General features: G+C 35.0%; 3 protein-coding genes across 3 annotated transcripts in view; 2 read left to right on the top strand and 1 right to left on the bottom strand.

The window, feature by feature from the left end:
* Positions 1-771: 771 nt before the first annotated feature.
* LOC138702309 (cuticle protein 19-like) lies at positions 772-10,824 on the top strand. Its single transcript, XM_069829900.1, has 3 exons — positions 772-920; positions 5,303-5,383; positions 10,402-10,824. Exons 1-3 carry the CDS (start codon positions 915-917, stop codon positions 10,648-10,650), a joined length of 336 nt encoding a protein of 111 aa, XP_069686001.1. The 5' UTR covers positions 772-914; the 3' UTR covers positions 10,651-10,824.
* Positions 10,825-13,607: 2,783 nt separating this feature from the next.
* Positions 13,608-21,902, top strand: part of LOC138702314 (leukocyte elastase inhibitor-like) — a 163,491-nt gene continuing 155,196 nt past the window's right edge. The window contains exon 1 of the mRNA XM_069829904.1: positions 13,608-13,821. The gene's annotated coding sequence lies outside the window, so the exon portion shown is untranslated. The remainder of the gene's footprint in view (positions 13,822-21,902) is intronic.
* Positions 19,435-20,114, bottom strand: LOC138702310 (cuticle protein 19-like). Its single transcript, XM_069829901.1, has 3 exons — positions 20,069-20,114; positions 19,869-19,952; positions 19,435-19,726 (listed from the first exon to the last, which is right to left on the bottom strand). The coding sequence occupies exons 1-3, from the start codon at positions 20,081-20,083 to the stop codon at positions 19,481-19,483; spliced, it is 345 nt and encodes a 114-aa protein (XP_069686002.1). The 5' UTR covers positions 20,084-20,114; the 3' UTR covers positions 19,435-19,480.

Raw genomic sequence — 21,902 nt, forward strand, 5'->3', positions numbered from 1 at the left:
AAAAGATACCTGGTTGGAGATGCTCTAGTTGCTAGAAAACAAATTCCTCTAGCATATCCAGGTAAGTATTGGTGTTAACAGTCTCTTGAGCGAAGATAAAGGGACCAAGGATTTTATTGTGCATAAGACCGCACCACACATTAACTTTTGGAATATGGTGATCGATTTCTCGAATCTCGAGAGGCTTTTCAGACCCCTAAATTCGACAAGATGATTTGGGAGGGATGGCCCACTCCCTTGGCCACCACGATCACCCGACATAACGGGTTATGCAAAGGATATTGTGTACCAGACGCCAGTTCCCAATATTTATGTCCTACGTCAAAGAATTCAGGACGCGATCGCATCAGTTACTGTGGAGGTACTAGAGCGGACATTGCAGGAAATCGATTATCGCATTGATATCCTAAGGGCGACAAGGGGGGCACACATAGAAGTGCATTGAGGGTGTAAAAACAAAACTTCGAGAGATTCTCTTTCACATGAAAAAAACAGAACTGAGACATCTCGTTTCATCTGAAGTTGTAAAAATAATTTATGGACACGGTGTATATGTATTGTGTTATTAATATAACAAGAATGCCCATAGCAGAAGAAAGAAGACGAGTTACTACTTGACAAACCAAGCTAACGGAAAATGCAATGCACTGAGTGCAGCGAACTATTTTGGGAAAGCAGCAGGTTGCTAAAAGTAATTCAAGACGAAGAGGATGTTAACTTTGTCAATTGGATTACACAACAAAATTCTTGAGGAATTGAGTCCCATACTCGGATCCAACCTGTGCCTGTCCCTGTGATATAACCGCGTAGGTGAAACCACGTACGTACATCCGTTCGATGAGATATAAAAGCACTCTTTATGTCAGATTCTTCAGCAGTCGTCCCACGGAAGCACAGAACAGCTCTTCTCCACAATGCAGGTAAAATACAGCAAGTCAAACTCAATTCAAGAATAATTAAAAATATTTTAAACGCTAAAGAACAAACAGATATCTCAACTGTCTCATTATACTCTACGTCACGATCTTGAAACATTTTAATTGCTTGTTTGTTTGTCTCGATTTAGCGTTCGCTGGTGTTCTGTGTAATAAAATTCACGCTAAAACCTCGGCGTATTACATTTATAAACACAATAAAGTAATTTCCTTTGATACATAACACCAAAAACTGATTATAAATTATCTTTGCCTACTTAGTCCACTCTGGGTGGTGATCGGGGAAACGTAAAACTTAAAGGGTTTAGGCACAGCTTACAACAGTAAACTTTTTTGAAATATTCAACTTTTTTTTTGCTCCATTACTGTATCTTGTACAATAATAACAATTGGTATGTGTAAAAACTGTTCTGCTGTATGAAAAAAAAATGTTTTTACGATTAAAAAGAAATTTATATGTATATATATTTTTTTTCAACATTCAAAATGTTGGCAGTTCACTGTGCAGGGATTAAGCGTTTCCCTCATAACTCATAAACGTATTAACTTTTTCATGTTCTCGCTCTTTTATTTTATTGGGTTTGGAATGAATGGGGCCGTCTATTGCTTATCTTACAATGTAGTATTAATATGTTACATTTTATTGATGAACGTTTTCGGCATATTTATGCCATCTTCAGATCTTAAAAAGTTGTCTTATATACATACTTAATATTATGCCACATTGGTTAAATGCAATACATATCTAACAAACAACGAAATCATAATTACACTATTTTTAAGGTGAACTTGTAATTACTGTGTCCTCAATCAGCTGTTGATTGTATAATGTCACTTTTGTATTTCTGGTTATCGGTTAAAACTACCAACAAAATGAAAATATTTTATTTTATTGCTGAAACTCACGTTTACAATAGCATGCTCTTTCATCTGCATTCCTTAATAAATATTTTTTTTTTATTTTGTGTTAAAAGAAAATACTGATATTTGACCATTTTTAAAATGAATTTATTTTTTATCAGACAATCTATCAAAGGTAGAGAAGTGTTCTTGCATCATATTGTAGATATGACATGCATAAATACACACAAAATATTTAATCACAGAATGTTGGATAGTTTTTGAGTTATGTGGGAAACGTTTCATCACTGCACAGTGAACTGAATTTTGAAAAGAAAATTTAAATATTTATTTTTAATTGTAAAAATATATTTTTTTTCATATAGCAGAAGGACAGTGTTTTACACATATTAATTTTCATTATTGTACAAGATACAGTAATGAGGAAAAAATGTTGAATATTTCCAAAATTTTACTGCTGTAAGCTGTACCTAACTTCTTAATGTAAAGATTTTGAAGGGCATACGGAGTAGAAATGAACGGAGAACTCCATTATAAACGTTTAAAATCAGTTTTATTCAAGGCATCTCATTCCTGTAGAGACAGCGTAGAAGTTTGCAATAACGTTCGCCTGTTACTGTCACAGGCCCCTGGTCCTTGGACTCCCACCTTTTCCAATTAAAGCTGGCTAATGAAGTTTCCGTAAAGCCGGACCAAACAGTGTCTCGTCCATCATCAGAGGAACTTTATGAATCTTTATGATGTTATGAATTTCTGATCCTACAGAATCTCTGTTGTAGTTATTAACAAACAATTCATTATTCTTGTTTAATTTTTGCAGGCCCCAAAATTCGGCAGTTTTGAGCATTAATTCTACTAGCAAAAGAGTCATCATTCAATCAACTCTATCTTTGTAAGAAATCGAATGGCCAATTTGTCACGTTACTGTGCGTCACGTGATTATTATTGCTGCATAATGTTACAACTTCATTAATAAAGTCTTGATTTTCTTGTCCAAATGTTCACTGCAGTGAATACTGATGATAGCTGTTACGTTTAGCTACAGGGATCTTAGTGACTAGTGCAGAACTGTGCAAAAAGTAGCAACAACCATATGAATTATGAAGGGTATCGTTTGGACTTTCATTATATCGAATTTGTTACCACTAAGGTCAATAGTTATCTGCCTAGATGTGAGGTTAAATAGGCACAGTTTACTACTTATGACTACATTGTATTACATTTCAATTTTAGGCTAAATTAATATTGACCAAGTTCCAGCTGAAAGTCATTCTGTATTATACATATATGATCGTGCATTTAGCATTTCTTCCCCTTACGTGAGAGCTTTAGGTTACGTTCATTCCCCCTTCAAAATCTCGTAAGTTCCTTCAACGGAACTGTGAAAAGGAGTGAGACAAGTGGCCATCTTGCTTGGAGCTCTCATAAACTCTTCCTCTCACAAGCAAACATTCTGATGGAGGCAGATAAAAAAGTTAATTTTTTTCTTCCACCATGTTAATGATATCAAAACTAGTGCTTACACAAATTTTGTCCACTCGACCGCAATTACGAGGCTGTCCAAAAAGTGATTTTCCCTGGGGCCGTTTGTAGAAAAAAAAAAGCACAATTGCACAAAAAGATTTATTGAAACAGATACAGCAATTGTTGCGCTATTTGTCAACATATCCCCCACTGGAATTGTCATACTGTGGCATCAATTTTTGTATCTTTGCGTCGTAGAAGTCAACGGCCTGGGGTCACAACCAGCGTTTGACAGCCGTTTGCACCTCTCTGTCGATCCCATGATATGGCAAATGTATTATTTCCGGTGGAGAACATGTTGAAAAATAGCTCAACAATTGCTGTACCTGTTCCAATAGATTTTTACAATGAAATTATGTTTTCTTTCTGTTAACGGGCCCTGGCGACCTAATTTTTTTACGGTCCTCGTAATTGTGGTCGAGTGGCCAAAATTTGTATAAGCACTTGTTTTGACATTATTAACATGGCGAAAGAAAGAAAATTAACTTTTTTTATCTGCCCCTATCAGAATGTTTGTTTGTCAGCCCAAAATTTCTTTATTAGGACACGTAATCTTGTACCTTTTAATTACTTTTCCCCTCATTTCCTCTTATTCCTCATTGCGTTTATAATAAAAGATCGAATGTCTAAGCGTAATGCAACTTGTAAATACAGTAGGCTATAACATAATAAAACTATGATGAAATGATCTTTTAAAATTGTACAGAGCCAGAAAAAAATTGACCTACTCTTGGTAGCAGTCCTTCTGATGTAGCCAAAAGCTCGCAAGACTGTCCACAAGTAGAGTAGATACAGGCGTTCTTATTACTGCATATGTGCAGTATGTTATAACTGGAACTAACAAAACTCAGATGACCCAAATTTTGTTTCTGGATCTGTACATTCGACTATACATACAAATGTATATTTTGACAAAGAAAATGTTGTATAGAATAGGAAAATTGCTTATTTTAACTGTTACTTGCGCATTTCAAACTTTCAAGTTTACTAAGAATCCAGTAAAATGCAGAGGTAGGTATTAAAGTAGAACTTGTGATGGGAAATAAGGGTGGTATTCTCGAGATACAGACCTTCCAATAACATAACTCTATTCCTACATGGTTTACAGTAATAATTAGGCCTACCACATGTGCAAAAAAGTGATTGGAAATTATTGCCTGGGCATATGTTCATAATATTGTTTAAATTCTTGATTTACTGTGGTCATCATTTGACGGAGTATGTATGTATGTATTTATTTACACTGCAAGTGGGCAAGCACCCGGTGGCAGTGGTATACACAATAAAAACCATACACAATAAAATGATAAACAATACACAATAAAATTTACAATACACAATACAATTATACAATACACAATACAATAAGAATACACAATACAATTTAACACAATAATTACAATTAACAATAAAACATAAAATACCTAATTTTACAATACAACCTACATAAGTTTCAATAGTCTTTCACTTTACTCTCATCTCACTCACTGTAGTGGCACTATGACGCATTTCACTGACACTTTAGGACACATTTCACTGACACTCTATAACACATTTCACTTACACTATAGAACACATTTCATTGACGCTATAAATTATCACTGATCGGAACTATTCACTGCACTGTAAAACCATAACTTCACTGACTCACCTCGATTCACTGATACCACAGTTCAAATAACTCAAATAATTACACCCTTATGCATACTTATAAACAGAACTACATTTAAGCTAAACGTTTCTAGTCTAAGGCCCTCTTACACGCTATTTTTAAATAGTTTACAATTCAAACCAAGGAAGTAACTCGTCAGGCTAAATAAATACATGTCACCTTAAAAAATTAAATGTTAAATGTCACCTTAACTAAGTCTTGAGATATCTGGAACTGATACAAAACCATTAATCTTAGATATCGGTACAATTAGAATATTAGTATTTTCAAATTCAGGTGTTACTGAATGCCATTTCTTTTTTACATACAGACTATTGTTTTTCTCGCCTTTGTGGCTCTCTTCGCTGCAGCAAACGCCTACCCAGGACATTTTGAGGAAGAACACCATTACGTAAGTACATAAGCTTCGAACTGTGTCTGTCACTTCAGAGACCGCACTATGGCCATTTTAATAAATGTAGACTAGTTAATTTGTTATCTCTCCAGTTGGTGTTGACATATCTGGTTCCTGACACTGCACCGGATAGTAGGTCTATATACTGTAAACCAGTGATGTCAAAACAAGCGCATTTTTCTGACCTTGACTTCGTGCGCGGGCATTAAGCGCTAGGTATGCTAGGAGGGATAAGCAGCCTGTTGGATTAAGAAAACAGTGGTGCACAAACTTCAAACGGAACCTGAAATTTTATGTCGTTATTTTTATATGGCTTCTTTCTGTTTGTTATTTTCTATATTGTCTGTAAAACAAAAGTACTAACACTGATTTCTTAATATTGCAGTTGTGTTTTAAACCTTAATAACATAATAAAGAGTAAAGAAGGAATATTCACTTAAATTCCATAGTAGTATAACTATGCTGTACTAAGTGAATGAAACACACCATTCACAAAGAAAGTGTTATCCCAAAGAAAGACACTGAATATGACATGATAAGTGGAATTGATATTGATGGTATCTTTAGCCTTATAAAAGTAATCAAAACAACATTATAGTACAAAGCAAATTTTATTTATTTATTTATTTATTATTTTGCTAATAATTATAACATAACATATATTATATATATAAAAAAATTTTAGCTCGCCCCTGAAAGAGGAGAACTCGTGCTCAGGGGCGGATTCCTGAATTGAAATTAATAAGTATACAATACAATTTGTCTTATGTCTACTATGCAATTATAGTATATAAATTTAAATTTACAATTTTTCAATTTTTATAAAATCCATACATAACTTTTTAAATTTAATACTAGAACTATTATAATTGACAAGATTAGGATATTTAAATATAAATTTGTTATATATTCTTGGGCCTAAATTACTACTATGATTAAATACTGTAACAGTGTTGATTTTGGTTCAAACAATCTTAAAGAATTCATACCTTTTGTTTCATGACTATGAGAATACAATTCAAAATCATTTCGATTTTTATGTATGAATTTTATTAATACAATATAATAAATGTGTCTTACTTTAAGTACATTAAAGTCTAAAAACAAGTTTTGAGATGGAAAATCAATAGGTTTATGAAGACATATTTTAATTATTTTCTTCTGTAATAAATAAAGTGGATTAAAATTGGATTTAAATGAGCTACCCCATCCTATAATTCCATACATAATTACCGATTGAAATAAAGTTAAATATATTGTGCGTAATAAACTTGTTGACAAGTAGTTCCTCAATAAAACAAAATAATATACTATTTTACGTAATTTATTACAAAGGTAATTAATGTATTGGTTCCATTTTAAATGATTATCGAAAATTATGCCTAAATACTTAACTTCAGAGGACTCTTTAATAAAATCGGACATTTACACTGCATAAGACAACAATCAGAATTATGTAATTTAATACTTAATATAGATGTAGGAGGTTTGTTACATTTTTCAGATAATGAGAATGGAATAATTATGGTTTTATTTTCGTTGATAGAAAGGTAATTTGTGTCAAACCATTTTTTATTAATTTAAGTCCATTATTTGAATTATTATATGCATCACAGCAAGTTTTTCCACCAAAAAGTAAAACTGTTTGATTCCAGACTTTTGATTCACCCTGTATCTCGCATAAAATATCAATCAATCTTTTGTTATTTCTTATATAATTGCAATACAGTTAGGGGGTAGGTTTACGAACGTAAAAAAAATGTATTTTAGAGGTACACTAGCAAAAAAGATTGAATACTATTGGATAGCCTGAATGGAATTCGAACAAATCTTTCCTTTGCAACTTTAAGCTTACTCTTTAACCTAAATGCTTGTACATCATAGTTCAGGGGCGGATGCAAGGGGGGGGGGATTAAGGGGATATATCCCCTCCCGAAATTTTGAGAAAAATACGGAACAAGAAACAAAAATAATATTAATTTTAATTCGTGAATCTACATAGGAATTAGAGAGTTTTCCACGTAAATTCTCTTTGCTAAAGTGTTAAATTCCAAGAACTGCACGAAGACAAACACAGCGTTCTTACTTCAAGACAGAGAGTCATGAAGAGTATTTTAGGCTTGTAATTTTCCTTCTCTTCTTAGACTATTTCATTAGTCAGCTCGAGAACAGGTTTTTAAATCATAAGGGAATCCTAAAGTCCATACAAACTTTGCTGCCTAAAAACATAGTGCGAGCATCAAATGAAGATTTAGAAACTGCTGTTCAGGCTGTAGTAAATCAGTGGTCCAATGATGTTGATGCATCACCAGAGTCTTTCTTCAATGAATTGAAGATGTGGAGAAGAAATTTCCTTGATCAGAAAAATCTTCACCTAATACCTACTGATTTTATATCATCTTTGAACAGGTGCAATGAAATTATTTTCCCCTGCACTCGCAAGGCGCTGAAACTTTTCTGCACGTTGCCTGTAACTACAGCAACACCAGAACGGTCGTTCTCAACATTGTGGTATTTGAAGACTTACTTGAGGAGCACGATGGGAGCAGACAGATTAAATGGACTGGGCTTAATGTATATACATAAAAATGTAGAAGTAAAAGCTCATGAAGTACTGGATGAAATGTCTAAGAAGCCTCGTCGCCTTCTTCTGTAAATGTCATTCTGTCATTGTTTTTGTATTGCAGTCATTGTAAATGTTAAAATTAAATAATTATGGTTTATTCAACAATGCTCGCAATTGCCGAGGTTATATCAGCGTCGCCGGTGTGCCGAAATTTTTTCCCTCAGGACTTCTTTTACATGCCAGTAAATCGACTGATATGAGGCCTGTCGCATTTAAACACACTTAAATGCCATCGAGCTGGGTTGGGGTAGAACCCGCAACTTCGAGCACAGAAGGCTATACCGACTACGCTACTCAGGCCAATTTGTAAATGTTTGTGACTCGGAAACAAATTGTGAGTCTATAAACTTATTTCTCATTACTCCATTTTTACTATCTCCTCAAATCCCTCCCCGAAAAAAAATCCTGCGTCCGCCCCTGTCATAGTTAATAATTTAATGATAGTATAAGAACTAAAGGTAACTTCGAACCTATAGTGCTCGGGCTGTATTTTTCTAGTCTTTTTTTTTTATAGTAAATACAACCTCAGAGTATAAGTTTGTTTTGCCAGGGAATTTTACTTTGCCTTTGTTGTGTCAATGCCAAGCCACCCATGCGGCCATGTGCGTGTGAAAATTTTATGATGGGGGGGCGACCGTAATGTCCGAACGTGCTGCTGTCAATGTGTCACAGAAAACGTTTCCACGGGCAAAACAGCGTTGACGCTTTATGATCTTGAGCGCTCAAACGCATTGACCAATAGGCCTAGCGACAGCAAACTCTTCTTTCATTACCGAACGAAGTAGAACTACATACACCAAGACTTCCCATTAAATCGCATTATGCTTTTAGGTGATATTGGTGCGCAACTTTCTGTTATCAGAATATTAAATTATCTCGAAATCTGCTGAAGCTATAGAGCTGACGTTTTACCAACACATAGGCACATATCTTTTGTTTGTGTTGTAACAGTATTTGCTTTGTTAATTAATTTCCTTACAAACATTTTCCGTGCGAATATTTCAAACATTTTAATACATTATCTTCAGTAATACGTATTTACGATATATTAGATTTGCGAAAACATTGTTTTAGTATCTGTAAGGCTGTAAACAAACATATATGAAAATTGCACTTTTCTGTAAAAAAAGTTGAGGAAATATTCCCTTTGAATAAAAAAACAAACTTGTGAAAAATGAATATTAAAATTAAAACTTACATTCTTATAATGCACTTATACGGGGTTGAGCAGATAAAACCGGCCCGTGTTATGACATTGATAGGTACTAATGATTTGAAACAAACTTCAAATGGAATGAAAATAAAATGCATTTACCTTCATAATAAATGTTGGAAGTGCCCTCCATCTGCATCTAGACACTTCTGTGCACGTTTTAACAGGTTCATGAAAACACGTGTCCATTTCTCATGGGTGATACTGCGGATGCAATTCCTGAATGCTGCTTTTCGCGAAGCGGATATTTGTCTCTGAATAATTGTTGTGTTTCCTTAATAGAGCTGGTCTGTACGTACGCCTCCACTATGAATATTCGCTCTGATATTGAATAAGTCATGGTTATTTAAAGAACAACTCTTTACATGTGTTTAGAACGTCTGACTTTTAAACAGCAACCAGAAGAGGTTATAAGCAACAATGGCGCAACAACAATGACACAAAACACGCGGAAGATACAGTACAGCCAACATAATTACATTTTCAAGAAAAAAGAAAGAAAAGAAATCATACCCTACACAATTTATTTTCCAAATCATATGACATGAGATGGGGCCGGTTTTATCTGCCCAACCGTGGTACTTCTCAGACAAATCTAAAAATTAACATGGATACAGTTTTAATAAGTTCTCTTCTCTTTATCCATCGAATCAGTGCTGGCCATCCCTGTATACAGCTCGACCAAGCGGCATATACTACCTCTTTCGTCTGTCTCTTTCCTTTCCGCTGTAAAGCGCTCAGGCTCTCCTGGGCTCTAAAGCGCGCGCTTGCTCCAATGGGCATCAGTTGACATCACTGCTGTAAACAAAGAAAAATATCCAGTTCCTAGTCCAGATTCTATCCCACAATTATAATGTTTCCGCATAACATCCGAGGTTGTTACAAGACCCACGCCATTTACCTGAGGGAAATCTATTTCCTCTGTACTTTTCAGTACAGTAAGGAGATTCGGTCGATTGTGTCATTTTAATTTCTTTTATTTTTCCGTCGCGTTTTGTTTCATGAACCAGATGTTTTGTAAAGGTCAATGCACAATATTATTAAATGTACTGTATTTATAATATAGGCTATAAATATGATGCATTATGTTAAGGACACAAATAACCTACATTAAATATTGACGAGAAGATGGTAACTTTATAGAATAACTTCTAATATACGTCCTTTTATTTTCAGGATCATCATCCTAAATACAAGTTTGAATACGCAGTTCATGACCCACATACCGGTGACGTCAAGGAACAGTGGGAGTCCAGGGATGGAGACGCAGTGAAGGGATCTTACAGTCTGAAGGAAGCTGATGGAGGAACCCGCACCGTGGAGTACCACGCCGACAAACACAACGGTTTCATCGCCGTCGTCAAGAAGGTTGGAGGACACTCCAAACCTGAGATCACTTACCACGGAGCCAAACCTCATTACTAAATTCCACCGAGGAAGTCATCAACATACATCACTTAATGCGGCGCTAAATCTCATTAAAAATTTTTGTACAAATATATCATTTCATTCAACTTGTTTGTGCGGACATTAAAAATTATAATTTTTTTACATACAAATGCAGTATATTTTAAACAATAAAATGTTACAAATCTTTTATATTGTTTTTGTACTTTATTTGTCGAATTCTTTCCAGTTTTTCCTTAATTACATCTTTGAACAATAGATATGTATTGACGTATTTAACGTCATGGAGATGGTAATCACTAGGGGACGGATTTTGACATGTTATTTGTATATTTTATTTCTTAGTTGTAAATGATACGCCATCATTATATAAATGCATTTCAAATTATTTGCAACCAAAGATCAAGATTTTATAGTGCCTGTATATGCATATTTAAGCGGTTAATGCATATTTCAACTTATAGCGAATATAAAAACATGTTTTGTTATTGTTTAGCAATCTGATGTTTAAACCAAGATTAAAAACACGGAGAAATGAATAGAGAAGAAATGCAGACAAAAGATATTGCCATAGTTTAATATATACAGTTACGAAGCTCAATACGTAGTAAATATGCATCCATAGATAGTTGCTAACCACTAGGATCGCTAATATGGCCTCATTACAGACAATGCGAAATAGTACCGGCACAGTCTTTTGTTCCTAGCACCCTCACAACTCAAGCTTGGTGACTGTATAATATACTAGAGTACTAGACTGTGATATTACAATAGTTATATTTTATTAATTGCAATCTGGCAACATGCAGACATTGCAGATGTATAATACTGAGATGTTTGGATGAAAGTTGAGATTAAAAGAACAGATAATCAAAACAAGACGTCTGCTTATCGTTTACTTCGCACGTGCATAACATTTTGACAGTTTCTACGAGAACGCTGCAATATAAGTTGAGGAAGTGTCGATAGACTTCTTTGCGCTTGCTAAACTCGAATTTCGCCGCCTGTAAATAATAATAATAATAATAATAATAATAATAATAATAATAATAATAATAATAATAATAATTTATTTAACCTGGCAGAGTTAAGGCCGTATGACCTTTTTCCAACACTCAACCAGGAGTGAAACTGCGATACAGAAAACACTACAAATTTACTAAGTAAAGTACACTACAATTTTACACTCAAAACTGAAGTACATAATCATAATATAAAGTAAACAAAAAGTCAGTAGAAATAAGACTTAATATATAACATATAGAAAGGAAAATGCATAATAAAATGTGAACAGTAGGTCAAAATAAATGAGACATACAAAGAATAGATATAAGGCAATAGTAGATATTGATGATGATGATGATGATGATGATGATGATGATGATGATAATAATAATGATAATAATAAAATTATTATTATTATTATTATTATTATTATTATTATTATTATTATTATTATATATGAAGTTATCACATTATACAGTACATATACCATTATAGCCACGGCGTAGCTCAGTGGACTAAGGCGCTTGCCTGCCGATCTGCAGTTGCGTTCGGGCGCGGGTTCGATTCCCGCTTGGGCTGATTACCTGGTTGGGTTTTTTCCGAGGTTTTCCCCAATCAAAAAGCAAATGTCAGGTAATCTATGGTGAATCCTCAGCCTCATCTCGCCAAATATAATCTCACTATCATTAATCCTATCGACGCTAAATAATCTCGTAGTTGATACAGCGTCGTTAAATAACCAAGTAAAATAAAAATATACCATTATCGGGAGATATGATGAAAACAAAAAGATAAAATAAGTTAAATATCACTAGAATATAAAAAATTAGTGGAAACGTGCTATACAACACTAAACATTAATTTTTTTCTTAATTAGTTCTTATTTTCGTTCTTTCGTTCAACACCGTTCACCATAGCTGCCACTCTCGTTATACTTTTTCCTTACTATGACAATGTTCTCCAACTTGATTTTTTTCTTTTCTTTTTGGTGGAATAATTGAAAAACAGAAGTCTCTGTGAAAATAAACCCATTCTTTTATGAACGGTCAGCTTTACTGTTGTACTATGAAACAATAACTGAAGCAGAAGTTTCTGCGGGGGGGGGGGGGAAACATTCTTTTGTGAGCGGTTAGCTGCACTGTTGTACTGCGAAACAATTGAAGACATTATTACAAAAACAACCCTTGTCAAAATTGCTATTTTTTAGGAGAACAATAAAAATAAATAGAACAACACGTGTCGGCTGTTTCCGTACAACCGGTGTTTATCCTTGTGGCTGTTGCACCTGACATGGATCATTTTTGGAGTTTATAAACATTTGAAATATCTTGCTCAGGATAGGGACCAATGGCGGGCTTATGTGAGGGCGGCAATGAACCTCCGGGTTCCTTAAAAGCCAGTAAGTAAGTCAGAGAGAGAGAGAGAGAGAGAGAGAGAAAGAAAGAAAGAAAGAAAGAAAGAAAGAAAGAAAGAAAGAAAGAAAGAAAGTAAAGTAAAGTAAAGTAAGTAAGTAAAATCATATGAAATATGGAAAACGTGTTAACTCATTTTCATTAAAAATGACTTGGGCTTTTTTTGTAATAATGTCTTCATTTGAAACAGAAGATTCTGTGAAAATAAACTCCATTATTTATGAACACAACAGTATTGTCATTTTTCTATAAACCCACTTCTTAATAAAGTTACGGGACTTTTAAATTGTTATAATTTTTAATAACCCTAATATAAGTAGAAGGGCACATAGAATTTGGGGAACATCTGATCCTTTCCGCTCGTGGCTCGAAGGGGTAGGCCTACTTGTAATTTGATGGAAAATTAACCTTCTGTGTAAGTTCTTTCTTTCTATTTTAATGTGTGTAGTTTTCAAGAGTTTGCCAGCCTGAAATTGTATGTGTAAGACATTTTTTTTCTTTTAGTCGTATATAGCATTCCCTCCCAGTGAGCTCTATAGTACAGAGCTCACTGATTCCCCCCTCAACGTCCTATTCGCCTTCAGTTCCGTGTTTACTTCAGTCGGTGAGGTGTTCATTCTGTGGTTGTGTTGTGTTGTGTTTCACCAAAATTTTTAGTTATTTCCCATAAGTGCAAGTTAATCAATAATTCCTTCTGCTCTTCTGTAAGTTTTAGTTCGGCTAGCTCGCACAGTATTTCCTGCTTGTAAGAAGTATAAAAAAGAAGGTGCAGGTAAGCGCGTTTATATCAGCTGAATCCGTTAAATGGATGAAACGTCTGAGCGTACAAAAAATAATATGTTTAGTGGCACTGTAGCGTTTATAAACAGATCTTTAAATTAAACCTAAATTACAAATACAGTAGGCTAAGTTTTAATTAATTATAACAAAGATTACTGCCAAATAAATCACTCCAATTTATAATGAAGAACGAGTTACTTTGCTTACCTAAGGAAATTATTTAGTATTTATGTCCCTTTTTCTTAATTTCAATATACTATTTATTCATTCTGACTTACGTATATTCTGTTCTTGACTTGTTTCTCTACCTTTATCTTCGTTTATTATCCATGTTTTGTAATAATTATATTGGTTTAGTAATTTTATCGGATCTTTGTTATGTTTCATTTAGTTTTTGTTATTTATCAACTGTCCGAAAACAGGTCTGAATCTTACATGTGATGCCAACAAAGCACCACTTATGAGGCAACTAGGCCAGGAGATAATGTAGTAGGATGGCCAGTTCCTTTCCCTCTCCATTGCATACATTGCCGACTAGCTACATATTACACTAATCAGACTTCACTTGTAGCTATAAAAACCTATTATTCTTCCTTTGAAACATATCGCCAAGTGAGACGTACATATCAGCGAGAACCTCATTTAGTATTCCATTTAGTACAAAATAGTTATTTATAGGAACCGCCTGCGAAAACGAGCTTGCTCAAACGGGTGTGCGCTACGCTGTGTTCGCTGCATTTGTCTTTCGAGTCTCGTCTCGTCATTCTCGCTGCGCTTCGAGTCTCGCTCATCATTCTCGAAATAGCATTTGGTCGGCGTGGAAAGATTTCGTAACTTTGAATAACATGCATCATTGAAATAAATAACATTAATGTTTAAATGAGACAAAAATACAAAAGAGAGCAGTATCTTAGTTATCAGAAGGTTATGGTTCTATTATATGATATTACCTATGGTTATACTAGTCTACTGAAAAGAATAGAAGCAGCTGAGATGAGATTACTAAGACCGCTAGCAGGCTACACTCTCTATGACCATAAATATAATGAAGACATCCGACAAGAACTAAATATCGCAGCCATTACAGAGACAATCCACAAGTATCGGAGCAACTGGCATGAGCATGTTCTACGGATGCCAAATGATAGACTACCAGGAGATTATTAAATTACAGACCCCTTGGATACCGAGATCGTAGACGCCCGAAGAAGCGATGGAGAGACCAGCTTTTCACCTGAGACGGAACAGGTCAAATGGCCTAAACCCTGATAGCTATTGATGATGATGACCTATGGTTATATAAAAAAAAAACTCAAATAAATTTGTATTTCCAAGAAACATAAAACATGATACTAATATTTTTTCACTTTAGATTGCACACTTGATCTCAACCATATGAAAAGAAAATTCCTAGCCTTTTAGTAAGGGCCTAGTAATTAAATAAAGACTGGGGAACGGATTATTATACACTGAAAGGTAGAGATGATGTTTCAAATAGGCTATTTGACTGTTTATGCATAAATAACAGTTGCCAAAGTAGATAAAAGTTCAGTCAGGTATAAACAACTGCTGACTTCGGGATTTGATCACAATATCGAGTCTCGGAAGACTCACAACCAGTCTTTACGTCAGGGACCCGACGTAATACAACATTGTTGTGAGGGTTTTGGGCTTTGCGGGCGCTGTTAGTCTCGTTTTCTCGGTCGTTGTTCATCTCTACTAAATACTTACCATTTAAAAAGCTGATACTATTGCAAAATTTACTGTCTACATCCGGACGATCTGACTAATAAAAGCTCTCGTACAGACTTTTATACAGTGAACAGCTTGTTTATATGTCGTGAGTAAATTCCTGACTAATAATCACTACCTACTGTATATACGTCGTGTATATCAATACAACAGATATAGAATTACGTCATACTTTTGTCATTATGTTATTACGAAAGGTAACAGAATGACTGAGATTTTTTATTACATCGATAAAGAGCAGCGCTAACCATGCTACTAGTATCCCATTAGAATGAGAGATGGGCTGTATTGTATAAGTGACGTAATAATGACGCACTGTGTATTGGTACAAGACGCTGCCGTTCCACAAAGAGGAGCTTTCAACTTGACCCATCAAATCCCGATAGCCTTCCCCGTTGGACGCATGTCCTGTTCAGACCGATTGCTTTCTCTCCCCATCCTCAATTTCAGCTCTGGCTAACTGGGACATAAAAACTAGCAACAGCAGTATCAAAAAGAGAATGTTACCTTCTATAACTTTTAATTCAGATACGGTACCGTATTCAATTGTGTAGGTAAATTGGCATAGTGTCGAAAATATTATTTACCCGTTTTTTTATAAATTTTTCCTGTAAAGTTCTTCGATATTTTGTAGTTCATTGTATAGATTACTGTCTGTATTCTGTATACTGTTAATACTTTCTGGTAAACCTGTGGTAATTCCAATGTAGGTTTCGGAATGTTCTAGTAACATAAACATGATAGGTTGAATTTGTTTTAAAGAAATCTATATTTTGAGTAATAAATCACACGTCCACCGCTGTGGAGTAATTGTTAGCACGTCTAGTCATGACACGAGCGGGCTCGGGTTCAAATCCTGGTTGGGACATGTTCTCTCTTTAGGTTTTTTCTGAGGTTTTCCCTCAACCAATTGAAGCAGAATTGCTGGGTAACTTTCGGCGTTGGACCTCTGACTCACTTCACCATCATTAGGTCACATATCGTCATCATCCATACCATAGCTCGGTTAAGTTCATTGTGCGGCGTGATGTACTTGTACTAGAGCGCGGCCCTTCGGCTATCCAGTCGTTCTCAGAATAGGAGTGGTAAGCACAATAAGCCTTAGATGCAGTGCAAGTCTCCGGGAACGTCCTCCGTACAAGAGAAAAAAAAAATTTTAAAATATTTCTAAAATTAGGTGTATATTCAGGGCACAGTTAACAATTTGAATCCTCTGAAAATCTGTATACAGGGCTTTCATTTCAAAACTTCCCAGTCTAAATAACTAATTATTTGAATTAAATTCAATTTAAACAAAAAACACGTCAATTTAGATATTGACGGGGAAGTCTGAAACCAGACTTAATTGCATTTTAGATTTCACCTCCCGCCCGTAACCACTTTGAAATTTCAAATGGCACACTATATTTTTATACTTAAATATGAAAGAGCATTCAATTGTTTATACACCGCATTCGTTTTCGCATCTTTTGTTTTCTATCGTCGCCTGGCAAACTGCATTGTTGTTATTGTTGATTAGAGCTGAAGAGAATAAAGCTACAAAAACTTATGGAGCATTTCATGTAATAGTTGTGTTTGTGTATTAAATTATTTTAAAATGTTGTATACCCTTCAAGACAGAACATAAATCATCCTTATTCATTAAATTTAGGAAATTACACAAAATAAGCTGTGTTTTTATCCTACAGTCAACTGATAATAACAAAAATACAGGTTGCCAGGCGACGATAGAAAACAAAAGATGCGAAAACAAATGAATGAGGTGTACGAACAATTGAATGCTGTTTCATAATTTAAGCATAAAAATATAGGAGTGCCATTTGAAATTTTAAAGTGGAGGTGGCTGTGGGTGGGGTGAAATCTAAAATTCAATAAGTATCTAAATTTATGTGTTTTTGTTTAAATTGAATTCAATTTAAGTAATTAGTTGTTTAGACTGGGAAGTTTTGAAATGAAAGCCCTGTGAATATATAGGCTACTTCCAGTCCAAATAGGGATTTGCTTAATAATTTTAAGTATTGCTTTCTGTTCTTGTTGATTTTGATGAAGATCCGCAAGTAGTAATATCATATGATAATGCTGAATGAACATAGCCGAAGTAGACTGATTGTAGAAGTTCCATGGGTGACATTTTAGCAAGGATTCGAGAAGCATTACACAAGCAATTCAGCTTCTCAGATGTTGTAAGGCCTTTCTCATGTCTTTGAATCAATCTAGATTCTAGACACTTAAAAAATAAGCGCATTCTACCCGTTAATGATTGTGTTAGCTATTAAGGGGAGAGAATATTGAAATTTAGCAAAAATGTTGAATTGAATAAATATATATATATATATATATATATATATATATATATATATATACCTAAAACTATTCTTTGATACGTGTAGAACTAAATATATATTGAATAATTTCAAGGGAAAAATTGTCCCGGGACCGGGTATCGATCCCGGGACCTCTGGTTGAACGTACCAGCGCTCTACCAACTGAGCTACCCGGGAACTCCACCCGACACCGTCTCAACTTTTCCCTTTATATCCACACAACTCGCGTGGGCTGACGAAACGCCAGAGACCCACATCGAGTGGACACAATCTCTGTGTGACTTGAAATTGTGGTTTTCTGTTAACGTACACAGTAACGTATATATTATGCAAATCTAGTCTTTCAGGTAAAGCTCCCTGTAAAGCAGATTTGAATAATTTCAAGGGAAAAATCCCGGGATCGATACCCGGCCCCGGAACAACTTTTCCCTTGAAATTATTCAAATCTGCTTTACAGGGAGCTTTACCTGAAAGACTAGATTTGCAAAATATATATTAATTTATTGGCCATCTTGCACGAATGGAGTTGGCATTTGTAAATGGCCTGCACGCTGGGGTTTTAAATGGCACACTGTTTGTTGATTTTCCGCAAGTTTGAATTTCTGACACGTACTAACAGAAATGAATATAATTCAGGAACCACTAAAGGGAAGTTAATGAAATTTTGAACACATATTTAGCAGGCTATAAGTCAACGTTTGTCTAGATTAGAATTTTGATATTTTATGTATAGTGAAAATAATTTCCAATGTGCGAATCACTGATCATAAAATAATTAATCATGTTCATACGCTTGTGTTATTGTACCCAGGTGAGATATTAAAAATCTAATCTAGGCAATTTGCACATTTGTTTTTGTGAGTAAAATGGTGAAAGAATTTTGTGAATACAGTATATTAAAAACTGAGTTACTTCAGTTTTGTAAGTACCTATGCGAGTTTTTTTTTTTTTATTTAGACCCCCGTATAATTTTCAATAACTTTTGGAAGTGGATTTAAGGTTTGACTTACTTAACTGTGACGCACCAAAAAAAATTTAAAGTAGTAAACAAATAACAAAGACATTAGACATTTTGACCATCCTCTTTCCTTTAGTACTACATGAATCTGATCATGTGGATGGATATTGACGAAATTATATGTACACAGTTTTATTTACGTCTTTTGTTTGCTAACCACTGTCCTAATTTTGTTGCCGTTCCATTAATTTTTATTTAAAGATTTCTGTATCACTTCTGCATTGTTTCCATGGAACGAAGTAATAATGTATTTATTTTTTAAACTCCAAAATATTATATTATATAGTTTTCAAACATTACGCATCATACTTTCGATATTGATTAATCGCTGTGCTAGATTTTAAGTTCTCTGTCTCTATCTCATTCATGATTTTTCAATTTATATACAGTAGTGTGAATATATGCAACACAACTTCCAATATTTATTCAATATATATTCCCATTTGCACCATTAATAATTTATATGAGAAATATATTTTCATTAAAATAATTTATTTTAAATAATGCCATAACATGTTATTACAATGTACTTATTACAATAGTATACACCTCAATACTTAGTAATGAGGTTTAGCTCCATGGTAAGTGATCTCAGGTTTGGAGTGTCCTCCAGCTTTCTTGACGACGGCGACGAAACCGTTGTGTTTGTCGGCGTGGTACTCCACGGTGCGGGTTCCTCCATCAGCTTCCTTCAGACTGTAAGATCCCTTCACTGCGTCTCCATCCCTGGACTCCCACTGTTCCTTGACGTCACCGGTATGTGGGTCATGAACTGCGTACTCGAACTTGTACTGGGTATGATCCTGAATTATGAAGTATTAGTTCAGCAGAGGATTTACTATATAATTACTCTATGAAATAAGTAAAATAATAAATTAGTTATTCGAAATTCATTTATCATTTTTACGTTAAAAGATGTTAAATGAGGTTTTAGCCTATACATACATAATGTTGTTCATCTACCAAATGCTCAGGGAAAGCATTTACTGTAGCCAGCAGGACTGCCAAAACGGCAATGCATGGAACAACCTTAAGAAAGAGAAATTTCGTTAAACTATTGGAGTATTTACTACTATTACAATGTTGAAGAATGTAACAAGATACATAAATATATTGAATAATTTTTCCGTAGTCATACAAGGTACCTTAGTTTGCTGCATTGTGGTGGAGTGTGTGTTGCTTGGCTGATCAGTCAGACAAGTGTGAAGCTACACGATACAGCTGTTCTTTTATAGTATGTATGGTGTGCAGAATTTCACTAGCTTTGCAGTTACATCACAGGATTCTACACATAACTGAGTACTGACTGATGAAAAAATACACGGGAAATTTATTCTTTTTTAATTTAAGTAACTACATGTTACATCTTTTTTTTTTCATACGCAGGCTGTCATTTGTATCGAATTAGTTCAGTACTAGCTTATTTTATTATAGATTATCAAAATCTTCGATATAAACCACGAACTACTTCAGCTGTTTTGATCTCCACGACTTCAATGGAACCTTCTATTGTACACAGTAGAGGGACTCTAGAACACAGTTAACCTGAAACCACTTGCCCCTCTTCCATCGGGCAACAAGTTTCGCTCCCTGGTTATGACGAAAGTTTCCTGATAAAGAATATTTTGCTTACAAGTATAGTAATGCGACAAATAATAATTTGTATTACTTACTTAGGCCTACTAACAAATGGCTTTTAAAGAACCGGGAGGTTCATTGCCACCCTCACATAAGCCCTTCATCGATCCCTACTCTCGGTAAAATTAATCCAGTCCCTAGCATCATGTCTCAACTCCCTTAAATCCATTTTAATATTATCCTCCCACCTACTTTCGACCTCCCCAAAGATCTTTTTCCCTTAGGTTTTCCAACTAATATTCTATACGTATTTCTGAATTCATCCATAGTGCTACATGCCCTGCCCATTTCAAACGTCTGGATTTAATGTTCCTAATTATGTCAGGTGAAGAATACAATGAGTGCAGTTCTGCGTTGTATAACTTTCTCCATTCTCCTGTAACTTCATCCCTCTTAGCCCCAAATATTTTCCTAAGCACCTTATTCTCGAACGCTCTTAACCTCTGTTCCTCTCTCTTGCGCTTTGGTTAAGGTTGTGGCTTCAGCAGGACGGCTGTATGGCTCACTTTTCATGTAGGGCTCGATGAGTTATTAACCAGTTATTTCTCCTACTGTGGATTGGACTAGGAGGACCAGTAGCTTGGCCAGCCCGGTGTCCTGACTTCGCTCCAAATGACTTCTTCTTGTGGGAGAGAATTGTGAGAGCCCAAGTTTCACAACAATACAGAGCAAATAAATTATATATACTATAACTAGAAAAGGTTCGTCTCCATAATACAGTCTGTTATTCGATGACCAACGCGACGTAGGAATTGAAAGACATTTCTACCTTCCGTTCATGGGTGAGTGTTTATTTTTTTGTTGTGTGTTGTTCTGTATTGTCTCCGCAATGGTCCTGTGTGTGCTGACTACACTACAAGAGAGGCCTACTGCGCGTGTCTGACTGAAGTGCGATCTAAGAGATTACACATCTCGACGCCAAAAGTGAAAAAGTGAAAGAAAAGAAGTAACATTTTTGAAAGACAAATGGCTGTCTGTTGTGCTAACTTGCGATGAGTAATTATTTTAACGAGCTCTATGTCATAAGGGCACAAATATTTAACTAGTGGCTAGACCTCGGTCAGTTTCGGTAATATCTCACTCCGTTCAGCGTCCTCCACTGACCCTAGTCCACGGAATTTATCGATAAGTGCATGAACTGCATTACGATGTGGAACTCGAAATTTGTAAAAAAATATATTCCGCTGCTCAAATTTTCTGTGTATCTATCGCCTTCCCGAAATACAAATTCTACAAGAAAAACGTCTACTTTTCGGGATAGAACCATGATATCTCCTAACCTAAAAGGAATGCAGCAACTGCGATAAATATTGCTGAAACGTAGGTTTACCAATAATAAAT

The sequence above is a fragment of the Periplaneta americana genome, chromosome 6 (genome assembly GCF_040183065.1).
Source record: "Periplaneta americana isolate PAMFEO1 chromosome 6, P.americana_PAMFEO1_priV1, whole genome shotgun sequence".
NCBI classification, from domain to species: Eukaryota; Metazoa; Arthropoda; class Insecta; order Blattodea; family Blattidae; genus Periplaneta; species Periplaneta americana.